Source organism: Spermophilus citellus (assembly GCF_964194105.1).
Source record: "Spermophilus citellus genome assembly, chromosome: 2".
NCBI classification, from domain to species: Eukaryota; Metazoa; Chordata; class Mammalia; order Rodentia; family Sciuridae; genus Spermophilus; species Spermophilus citellus.
This window is the reverse complement of record NC_138183.1, coordinates 184,682,476-184,694,966: the sequence shown is the minus strand read 5'-3', so window position 1 is coordinate 184,694,966 and position 12,491 is coordinate 184,682,476. Positions and strand designations below refer to the sequence as shown.

Below are 12,491 nucleotides of genomic sequence, written 5' to 3'. Positions count from 1 at the left end.
ATGCTCTTAATGGATCATTGGCAACAAAAGGGAGAGTGCAACTTCCAGTTCTTGAATTTGATCATCTGCTGATAATGCATACATTTAGTCTTTCAATTAATTAGTCTTTACAAAATATTTCACAAAACTTTTTTAACCTATAGAAATTCGTTTCTATACATTTAATATATTTTATTGTATAAATTATTCTCATCTGTAGTGCCTTCTTTCAGTTTATAAATGGCAAAATAGACAATCAACAATCATAAAGCTAATCCCAGGTGGAATCCCCTCCTCTCATAAGGTTAGTCCTCCATACACTTGTGAATTTTATGAAATGCTTGTCTTTGCAGATGCCAGTCAAGAAAACTATACAGTTATCCTTCCCTGATAGTATGTCATCTCCAGAGGGACTCCTTTCTTTTTTTTTCCTTCTTTATTTCCTTTGCTTGTTAAGAAATCAAAGGATGTGCATAGTTATAAAACTTGAAGAATACCAATTACAGATGTGGGAAATGGGAAGATTGGTGAGGTTCAAGTGCTGGCAACTTTTCTTTAAAGCAAAAAAACACAGAGAGCTCAGCAGCTAAATCAGCTCTGGACATCTGCTGGGGTGAGGAGGCTGCCCATCTCTTGGGCAGAAAGCCTGTCAGAGGTTCATCCCTACACCTGGTACTTTGAGCAAACCAAAGCCTTCCTGCATTCTGCAGTGTCCTTTCTGTCCCACCCTTTGGCCCCTCCGTTTCCTTCATGGCTTCACACAGTTTGTGTTGTACATTCATAAGAATTCACATTGACTGCAAAAACATAAATGCAACAAAAACATAAAAGCCTCCAAGTAGTATATTATATATATTTTGTTCTTCTAAATGCTCTTCTGTCATCAGAGGCGCAGTAGCTAATTTATAACTTTTCCTTTGAGGGAATCCAGATGAAAGGCCCAGATTGCTCTTCAATTACAAGCTTGCATTGGTTATATATATCTTCTAAGGTGTCTCCTTGGACAATAGCTGTAACAAAAGTAAACATGCCCAAAGTTAGAAATCATCCCCTGGTGGTGAAGACCATTCATTACTTAAACAACAGAAACTCATATCAGTGACAGACAAGTCACCAGGAAGCTTAAAGGTCACTTTTCACAAGTAAGACAAAGTAGAAGATTAACATAAGCAGGGTCCATTAATGATTTATAAAATGCTTTCAATGCATGTATTCAATGCATCAGAGTTTTTGCACCGGCAGCATCTCTGTTTGTAGTTCTGGACAGTGAATCACTCATTTATTTAACAGATATTTTATGGATGCCTACTCTGAGCTAGCCACTGAATTGAGACATTGATCAATTTTCAGATTGAGAGCTCCCTGTTTAGCAAGGAGAGCTGCTGGCCTTAGATTCTCTCTATTTTATTTACTTTGGTAGAGACAGAAATCCAGGCATTTTAGACACAGAGGAAATAATAAGGGTTTGGGAGGAACTGTAGTTAACTTCTCTGGCCCTCAAAATACTTAACAGGAAACCCCATTTATTCTCTGATTAATCTGATAAAATGAGATGTTTACCAGTTAAGGCCACTATTTACAAGAAACACCTAAGAGGAAACATATACTGCTAAAACTATGAATTACCTAAAACATTAAGTCACTCAGGGCAGTTTTAAGCACATTTTATTATGTCCTTTGAACAAAAACTATTTTCTATTTAGATCTCCCAAACATCCGTACTATCCATATGACACTGGGGCTTAAACATAAATTGGTACTGAAATATGACTTCAGTCTTCAAAAACAACTCTCAGAACTTAGTAATTACAATATTTTATTCCTGAATATAAACCAATGATCAAAATGTACATTGCTTGACTTGATTTCCCGATTTGGATGTTCTTTCAGGAAGAAACATGACTTACAGTTTAGTTACTGACAGAAACCTTATTTAATATAATGCAATCAAAAATATTTGCAAACTGCTATGCCACTGGCACTTTCCACATTCTGAATAAGACAAAAAAAAAAAAAAAAACAAAAAAAACATCTAATCCCATACCATGTAATTGAGGAGGAAAATTCTTGTTTTTAAACTGCTGAGAATTACTTGTTAGGCCAATTGCAGTTTGATTACTGTCTGGGTTTAATCAGTGTTTCATGAAAGTACATAAGAATAGAGAACTAAGGATATCCAGAAGAAGAAATTCTTCCTCTATTCCCAAACTTCATGTTTCCAAAGAAATGATTAAGAAGAAGAAAAAAGTTTTGCACTGAGACTTGACACAGAATTAGCTAAAACACAGGGAAGGGTTTTGAGCGTGTTGTTCAAGTGCTGCTGATGGGGAGACAGAGCCACAGGTCATGAGGGCAGAGAATGAAGGACTCTGAGACTGCTTCTCAAGAGTGACTGCTTTGGACTCTGCCCAATTTGGCCCCTGCCCAGTTTTGTCCCAAGAGTTTTTCCCCCCAAATTTCAGATGCCATTAGGAAGATAGTTTAATGAGGTATCAATGCCTCAAGTCTCCTTAATAGGAGGAGATAGTTCAGGGGCATCTGCCACTCAAGGTTTGGGTTAGGGCCAGGGGGAAGCTGGGGGCTGGCTGCTGGTGATCTCAGAGGAGGGAGAACCCAGAATCCTGAATCAAATGGGTGAAGCAGAGAGTTCCTTTCTATGTATAAATTAGTTATTAGAGATGCTCAACAAAATGGTTTTAGGGCCCAGGTTCACCAGGCCTGGAACCCTCTCTATGCAAAATGTCAGACAATTTATCTCCTTCCTCATAGTACCAGGATGAGGGGAACTTACCTGTAAAATATTCTCCAAATTCTTGTTCTAGCTTAATTGCTCGATCATAGGTTTTCTTGGCTTGCTCCTCTGTCAGACGTTTATTCATCTCCCTGGTAAATGAGGGTTTGAAATTAGGACACAAAGAGAATACACCAAGTTTCCAAAAATTAAAATGTATGGCAAGAAAGAAGCCTACAGAAAGCATAGTTCAATCTTAGCAGTAGCTTCCTAGACTTCCTCTGGGACTCCTCTTTGCTGGACTCATTTCAGCCACAAGGGCTCCTGGCCAAGGAGCCTACTCTCTGGAGGGAAGTCTTTTGGCCCCGCAAAAGACTCAAGTGGAATCTGAGTCCTGAGGCTTTGCGGTCACTTTTGCTCTTCTGTATCCTGCAGTCCTCTAGGGTGGGGTCAAATTTTCTCCTTGTCAGGTTTTAGAGGATTTAAATAAAGTGCTCATTGGTTTCTTGAGGCTTCCTCATCTTCAGAATACACTGTCCTACTTCATCTAGACCCTCATTGGATATGATTTCTAAATCCAAACTTCCCTGGTCACCCTTTGTTGGCCTTTGCTCCAGTATACCTCAGTCTTTCTAAAATGTGGGACATAGAATGAAAGGAACTTTTTCAGGGGTGGTCAGAGTTGGGAGAGGTGGAGGGCAGAAAAATGTGTTTTTGCCTCTGGCCCTCCTCACCTCCAAGAGGTCAATTTGATTGTTCTTGGGTCCTGACCTTCCAAAAGGCTTTGATTTCTTGCCTTCTGCATCCCCCTTAAGGGCTACTGTTCATTCGAAAATGTGGAGTGAGAAACATGGTACTTCCAAAGAATTATAGAAAATGGGGAAGACCCCATAGGTATCTGTATCTCTCAGGGCAAAAGGGTGTCTGCAGCTCTCACTACTCAATTTCTGCAAATGTCAAGTTATGTCTATAGCAATAAGAGCCCTGAATGTCCTGTTTTTATGAAATGAAATGGACACAGAAGGGAACAAGTCAAAAGTCCTGGGACCAAAATATTTTCAAATAGATTATAATCAAGCAATTTAGTCAAATAGAGGATAGGATAGAGGAACTTGGTATAATAGAATCTGTAGTATGATTAATGGGTACAAGGTACAGTTGGATATAAGGAATAACTTCTAGTGTTCTGTAGCACAGTGGAATAAATATGGTTGACAACAATTAATTGACTATTTCAAAATAGCAGAGAGGATTTTAAATGTTTCACATTAACACAAAGAAATGATATGTGTGGTGATAGATATGCCTATTACCCTAATCTGATCATTGCACATTGTCTTCATGTGTTGAAATATTGCACCATAAATATGTACAATTACTATGTGCCAATTAAAATATTTTACAAACAAAATAATGAGAAGAAACTTTGAGGCCTACTTTATTTCTGTTCTGGCAGAATGGGCTACAAAGGAATTATGCCTAGGATTACCTATCTTTTTCTTTCTGTTTGCCAACAACGGACTTATCATTAACTGTATGCAAATGTTGCTTAATAATTGTAAGACTATTAAACCTAATATAGTCTCAAGGACAAGTCAAGGTTAGAAGTGGGAGATTCTCTACTTTTCTCTAAAATCTAATTCGCTGATTCCTAATCAGTGGTAGCTTTTCTTAGAATGTCCTCCAGGCATTAAAAAGTCCAGTCAAATGCAAAACCATTTCCCCAGATGCATGTAGAATTTTTGAAAGCATCACTGCCTTGCACGCCACTTAGGAAGACAGAGAGTCAGGTCTAGAACTCCTGGTCTTAGTGAATCCTTTCTGTAGTACGAACTAAGAAGACTTGAAGCAGTCCTGGCACTCCCCCAAGGTTGTGCATTTAATAAAGAACAATTTGCAGTAAGAACTTAAGCTTTATTTTTTTAAACTATAGTCAAACAGACTTTACATCTCAAACAGACTTGATGTCTTTCAAAATAAGCTGATGTGTAAAATAAAAAAACCCTGAAGTTAGATATTAATATGGTTTTAGACATATCTGAAGGCTGAAATGTAAAGCAGAAATTTCCTGAATTCTTGTTGCTGAAGTAAACTTGTTTTGTTCCAAAATGTCTGTACTCCAGAAGCTGGATATATCACTCTGGAGTGCAGAAGATGTTGGATTAAACCAAAGGATACTCTTTAGAGAAAGAAGGTGATTTTTCTTTTTCTTTTTTTTTTTTGAGGGTTCTCAACTCTGATTTTATTTTATTTTTTTATTGGTTGCTCAAAACATTACAATGATCTTGACATATCATATATCATACATTTGATTCAAATGGGGTATGATTTTTCCCAGTAAACAAGTCATGTAGCTCTGAATCTTCTTTAACTTGCTTGGTCTGTGGTAGTCTGTTTCTTTTTTCTTTCTTTCTGAATCTGATTTGAACTTATTTAGGTAATAGCTTAATTTATATCACTGTCCTCTAATATATGAATTAATTTTGTCTCTTTGTCTAAGCTGCAAGTTCTTTGTTCGTTAGCATGTGGAATCAACCCTGGTTCAATACTTATTTGTTGAATGGATAAGTGAATGAATGAATAAATGGGGACCGATAAACATAATTATGACATAGATATAGGCAGAAGTAAACACAGGACATCATGGGGGCAAGACAGGAATAGGAGATTGGAGGTGGCAGGGTGATAAGACCTGGGAAAGAATCTCATTGCTTTGTGGTAGGGGCACAAGTTATGGCAGCATGATATAAAAAGAACATCTCTTTCATACATGCCCTTGATTTTATCTCTGCTGAAGTCAGCTATGTATGTGCTAATAAGTTCTGTGGTTTGATGCGGATGATGCACTTGAGAAATAATGTGTGTGATGATGTATCAATGCCTAAATGTGACAGCTGCCATGTTTTTGTTCTGGCTGACCTGGCACTCACTCCTTTCTGGGCAATGGGCAATTCATGCTAGCTTTGCTCCTGAAGTAAAAGCCTCAGAAAAGAGTGAACCGTAAACATTCAGCATTGAGTAATGAGATCACATTGGTCTGACCAGCATCACCACTGCACTCATTCCTATGAATATGGCTGCAGCACATTATGTCAGATTCACTGTCCTCATTGTGGAATCTAGCCCTCAGTATGTTTAATTTTCCCTGGTGATAAGTGGCTGTGACAGTGCCCTAAGGCAAAACTAAATAAGTCATCTGATAGTTGTGGAAGGAAGTGGACCTTCTACCGAGCACCAGATGGGACTCACTCCCAGCATCGTGCGGAACCCAAAGTGCCACTGCTGTTGCTCCCTCAGGCCTCCTTCCCTAGGAAGCCATTTATCTCATTGTGTGTTTATGAGAAGACTTATTTTTCTTTTCTGAAATAGAACTTTAAGTTGTTTTTCTCAAGAGGTGAGGGCCATTTTTCTACTCTTCTTATTAACTTTAGTGCTATTTAAAATATTTGTGAGGCTCTTTACAGATTATGAAATCTGTGGTGGCTTAACTCTGCAATGCCCAACACAGTATCCTGCTAAAGGGAAATTTGACACATGTTATTAGGGAAATAATACTAAGAACCACTGTTCAATCTTTAATACATACCTTTCCAAGTACCAACGATAGTTAAAGTTCTTCAGCATAATTTAATACCTAAATTCAAGGGGCTGGCTGTCACTGATAATGACCTCACGATTTTATTTCCGAATCCTGGTAAAAACCCTTTCTCTATCTTTTACTCATGTGTCTATATTCTGCTTTTCAGATGCATTCCTGGCAATTTCTCCAGAGGCCAAGTATATATTTAACTTAATTTTCTCAGGCTGCCATTTTAGCTACTGCAATGTGCTTTGGTTCTTCATCCTCAGAGAAGACCAGAACCGTTAGCTGATATCACTGGCAAATAACTGCTTTCACCTCTGGGATTAAATAATTTCCGTGCCTTCAGTTTTTCCATGAACATTGTTTTCAAGTATATACCCTGTGGTTCAACACCCTCTTGAGGCCCAAATAGTAGCAGTATTTGAGCAAAGGATCTTGTAACAGACAAACCGGAATTACCTCTTACGTTCTTTCAAAGATACTTTATACATTTTATGATATAATTACATTAATCTTTCATAATACAGCAACTTTCTATCTTTGATAATAATAACTACTAAATTTATTGTGCACTTAGTATATACCAAAGACTGTACACAGAGCTTTAAATTCATGACCTTGTGGCTTAACTTTTACACTAGTCCTATCAGGTATTTATTAAAGTCTAGTTTAAATATGAAGATTAAATCTTAGGGAGATACAGTAATTTGCCAAAGGTTATATAACTGACCACTGACAAAGCAAAGAACCAAATTCATCCTGACCAGCGTTCAAGGCTCTGCTGTGTTCTCTTTGCTCTGACATCATTACCTCCACAAAGCTTCACTTCTGTATGGGAGTTGCCTATGGTGATTTTAGAGTTACAGCATAAATATTGCCCAATCTGATTACTGATTTTTGAAGGAAGGAATTTTATAAGCATTTTGGAAAAAAATTTGAGTCTCACATTATCCCCTGGCTCATAAACGTGCTATAGAGCTACTGGTTAAGTTACAGACCTTTTACTGTCAATGTCACTAAGAAAACTTGTCTATGCATATGAAGTTTCTAACATCAGAATTCTTTTATAAGACAATGTAAAACACCAATGGAAAAAGTCTAAATGTTGCCTGCTCCCTCTACAAAAAATGCAGACATTTAAAAAGATTTACCTATGAATCTGCACTTAGAAGTAAGAGGCAGCTCAAAGATGATCCTTTCCTATCATTTTGAAAACTAACCAAACAAAATCCTTAAAAATAGCAAAATGGCATTCTCCATTTGTAATTATTTGTGAAAAAGAGGTATTAACAGTTTGCTGTGCAATACAGACGAGGGAGTTAGTTGCATGAGGTACTCCAGAGCCCTCTACTTACATTAGAGGTTCCAGAGACTTGGGCTTTATGAAGATGGCAATAGGATAGAGCTGGGCAACTTGTAATCGCTTGATAGCATTTCCTGATACGTCAAGGATACAGTGTTTGCCCTGGTAGAAAGAAGAAAAATAAGGAGTAATTCTAAAAAAGTGGTCATAATCCAACAAAATGAAAATAATGCATGTGTGTTTTAGAAGAAGGTATGGGATGCAATAGGTAAAAAAAGAAAAAAGATTGCTAGAAAGAGTAAATGAAAGTTGATATATAGGGTAACCACTGAATGCTTGTGATAATTAATATTCATTAGCCCCTTTACTAAGTGTCCACCAGTGGACTAGACATTTTATATATATTCTCAGTGAACTTTATTTTCTTCCACAAATATAGAATGCACTGCACAAAGAAGATGTGTAGTAATATGTTAGGTAATTAAGTCCATTCCCATGAAACTTATAAAACATCCCTGAAAAAAATTATCAAGAAATCCTCATCTATGAGATAGCAACTATATTTTACGGAAGAGAAGATGAAGACAGAACTTTCAACTTGCCAAAAAGTTCAGTGCTAGGAGGACTCAAACTCAAGCCTTAAGTACTGATAGAATCATTGGTTGGAATAGACACTTCATTGTCATACCCTGACCAATGTTAAATTTGGAAGAATGGTAATCACTTGAATTTAGAACAATTCCCTAAACATTTGCTGAATGCTTACATGTATCCAGTCCTTAATATGTTCAGTTTAGAGAGAACCGACAAAAAAGTTACCTTAAATGTTATATGGTTAAATGATGAAAGAGAATCTTACAGAGGGTATAAAAATTTCTAGTTTGTTAACAAAAACCTGATGACATTTTAGCATACCTCATTTAACATGGATTTCACTGTAATGAGTACTCTGAGCAAGGAAATGCTTTATAAAGTATTTCTGGAAAAGTAGATGTAAATTTGCCATCTAATATTCTACCTCCTAGGAAGAAATGGCCTTATTACCCCAAGGCTAGAAGAACTTTATACAAGCAGAGAAAAAAAAAATCATGTTATAAAAATTGGGACAGTCCTAGATCAATAATAGGAGTTAAAAACAATTTACAATATCCATGTGAAAATAAACAGAGTTCAGGTATTCACTGGACTTTATTACATAAGCAATAAATTCCAATTTTGCTCTTTCTGAAGTGCAATAGTAATATAAAAGGTATAAATGCTGTTTGATTACTCACTGAACAGCACATTTTAAGTTAAAGGTGGTATCTACACGTTCAAAGAGGAAAACAGTTGCAATTTTCTAAACACTGATGAGAACCAGTATCCATATAATGTTGAGAGAACCTAGCCTTTTCCGAGAGAGGAAAATAGACTCATCTTTTTCATATATTTCCCTTTTATTAACATAAATTAATTAAACATATTAAAGAAATTCAGTGTGGTATTTCCATACATGCCTACATAGTGCACTGATCAAATAAATCAAACTACCATTAACCCACCCTTCACCAACCCCATGTCCTTCTTTGTACCTAGTAATCAGTATCTTACTTTCAGGTTAACTTATTTTTAGCTTCCACATGAGAGAGAGAGAACATGAAGTACTTGTCTTTTGGTATCTGTCCTCTTTCCTCTTGTTCTTGTTGCAAATAACAGGAGATCATTCTTCCTTATGGCTTAATAATACTTCATATATACATTTTCATTATCTGTTCAACTGTTGATGGGCACCTATATTCATTTTGTATTTTAGCTGTTGTGAATAGGTTCCCCTATAAACATAGCCATGCAGATTTCATTTTCTTTGGATATGTACCAGAAGTGGGCTACTGCCTCAACAGTATGGAGATTCCTCAAAAAACTTAAAACAATGTATTAGTGTTCCTTTTTCTCCATTTCCTCAGCAATATTTGTTACATTTTATTCTTTGATGATAGCCAAACCTGCTTATATCATGGTGCCTGCGAAGCAGAAAGTAAGCAAGGGAAGGGGTTAGGACCAAATATACCTTTCTAGGGCATATACCCAGTGACCTACATCTACCAACTAGGTCCCACCTCCTACAGTTTGTACCACCTCTCAATAATGCCATCAAGTTATGAGACTATCAGTGGATTAAAACACTGAAGAGAAGAGAGCCTATGAGAGCCTATGCAATCTAATTACTTCCCCAAAGCCAACATTACTGCAAAGCCTATAACACATGGGCCTCTGTGGGACTTTGTAGATCCAAAGCATAATCCCCATTTTTAAAAACAAATCAGAGCATTTTGTTTTAGTTTTTTACATATTTTGAATATTAACCCTGGTCACATTGAATAGTTGGTGGATATTTTCTCCCATTCTGGGGGTTATCCCTTCACTCTTTTTTTTTTTTTTTTTTTTTTTTTTTTTTGTGATGCTGGGGATTGAACCTAGGACCTTGTTCATGTGAGGCAAGCACTCTACTAACTGAGCTACATCCCCAGCTCCATCTGTTCACTCTTGATTGTTTCCTTTGTTGTGCAGTAGGTTTTAGTTTGATTTAATCCTATTTGTCAATTTTTGCTTTGGTTTCCTGTGCTTTTGAGGGCCTATCCAGAAAATCATTGCCTGTACCAGTATCTTGAAGTGCTTACTTTTGGTGGTTTAAGTTTCAGATCTTAGATTTAAGCCTTTATCTATCTTGAGTTTGTTTTTATATATGGTGACAGTTTCAGTATTCTGCACATGGATATCCAGTCCAAGCACCATTTATTGAAGAGGCTGTTCCTGCCTCAGCCTTTCAAATTGCTGAGACTATCGGCATGTACCCACATATTCAAGTTGATTTGCTAGCTTTTTTGTTGAGAATTTTTGCAACTATGATTCATCAGGGATATTGTAATTTTCTTTTTCTATTGTATCCTTGTCTATTTTTTGCAACAGGGTAATTCTGACCTCATCTGAGTGTGGAAAGTTTCCCCCTCAAGTCTGTGGAATAGATTAAGAAGAATTGGCATTTGTTATTTAAATTTTGGTAAAATCCAACAGTGAAGCCCGTGAAGTACCGGCTTTCCTTTGTATAAGGGAAGGCTTTCCTCAAACCAATTCTATATAATTACTCGATTTATTCAGGATTTTATGTGCTCATGGTTCAATTTTGATATACCATGTATGTCCCGAAATTTATCCATATCTTCTGGGGTTTTTAATTTGTTAGCATATGTTTTTTCATAATAATCCTTAATGATCTTCTGTATTTCTCTAGTATAGGCTGTAATGTTTTCTTTTCCATTTCTGCTTTTATTTATTTGGCCCTTCTCTCTTTGTTTCCTAGGTTGATTCAACTAACATTTTGTAAATGTTATTTATATTTTCAAAAAACCAATTCTATTTTATTGAGCTTTTGTATTTTTTATAGTCTCTGTGTCATTTATTTCCCCGCTGATCTTTTTTCTTTCTTTCTGTCTATTAATTTTGGATTTTGTTTATTCTTGCTCTTATAAGTCCTATATCTAAGAGATATAGCATTAGGTTGCTTACTTGAAATTTTAGTTTATATTTTTAAAATGTAGATATTCATTGCTAGGAACTTCCTACTTAGTACTACTTTTGTTGCATCCCACAAGTTTTGGTATGCTGTATTTCCATTTTCACTGTTTTGAGTAATTTAAAAAAAATTCCTTTCTTCCTTTCTCAATGACTCACTATTCAAATCTGTGTTGTTCAGTTTCTATATATTTATGTAATTTCTAAAATTTCTTTTGTTGATGATTTCCAGTTTTATTCCATTATAATCAGAAAAGATACAGGGTATGATTTAAATTTTCTTGAATTTGTTAAGACTTGTTTTGGGTCATATATGGTGGATTCTAGAGAAGTTTCAATGGGCTGATAAAAAGAATGTCTATTCCACATTGTTGAATAGAAATGTTCTTTAAATTATGTTTTGTCTTTTTGATTTATGGTGTAATTTAAGTCTATTTCTTTGATGTTTTGTCTGGATGTACATTGGAAAGAGAAGGGTGTTGGAATCCCTCACTATTATTGTTTTAGATCCTATCTCTTCGTTTAGGTTTAATAGTGTTTGTCTTATAAAGTTGGGTTCTCTGAAATTAGATGCATATAGATTTATAATCATAATTTCTTCATAAATTTATCTCTTGATCATTATGAAGTGGCCTTCTTTATCTCTTCTTAGTTTTTTCTTTAAGTCTATTTTGCTGGAAATATGAGTAACTATTCCTGCTCATTTTAGATTTTCATTGCTTGGAGTACTATTTTCTATCCTTCCATTTTCAGTCTGTGTGTGTCATTACTTGTGAAGTCAGTTTCTTATAGGCAGCATGTTTTTTTCTTTTTTTACATTCATTCAACCAATCTGTACTTTTAATTGGAGAATTTAATTTGTTGCATTTAAGGTTATCATTGGTAGGTAAGGACTTATTCCTATCATTTTTTAAAACATTTCTTCTAGTTGTTTTGAATAGTCTCTATTCTTTCTTCCTCTCTTGTTCATCTTTGTGGTCTAGTGGTTTATTCTATTGATAGTGTTGGGTTCTTTTTCACTTCTCTTTTGTGTTTCTAGTGGGATTTATACTTTTAGATGATTTCATGATGGTATTTATCTTTCTTTCACTTGTGGATGTAGGACTCTCTTACTTATCTGTTTTAAAGTTAATTTGATCATCATGAACTTCCTCAGTTTTTGCTTGTCTTGGCAGGTATTTATTTCTTCTTCATTTCTGAAGGATAGCCTTAGTTATTTCTTTCAGGACTTAGAATATGTCATTCCATTCCTTCTTGGAATACAGAGTTATTTTCTTTCAGGACTTAGAATATGTCATTCCATTCCTTCTTGGAATACAGAGTTTCTATGTCTAACAGGAAACTTA

The 12,491-nt window shown here is 35.8% G+C and overlaps 1 protein-coding gene across 5 annotated transcripts in view; it reads right to left on the bottom strand.

The window, feature by feature from the left end:
• Positions 1 to 882: 882 nt before the first annotated feature.
• The window catches only part of DLG2 (discs large MAGUK scaffold protein 2), a gene marked incomplete at both ends in the record, with an annotated part of 2,048,692 nt that continues 2,037,083 nt past the window's right edge, over positions 883 to 12,491 (bottom strand). For all 5 annotated transcript variants that reach the window (XM_081281630.1, XM_081281626.1, XM_081281627.1 and 2 more), the window contains 3 exons: positions 883 to 989; positions 2,771 to 2,862; positions 7,649 to 7,758. In XM_081281630.1, coding sequence (XP_081137756.1) covers positions 883 to 989; positions 2,771 to 2,862; positions 7,649 to 7,758 — 309 coding nt within the window. The remainder of the gene's footprint in view (positions 990 to 2,770; positions 2,863 to 7,648; positions 7,759 to 12,491) is intronic.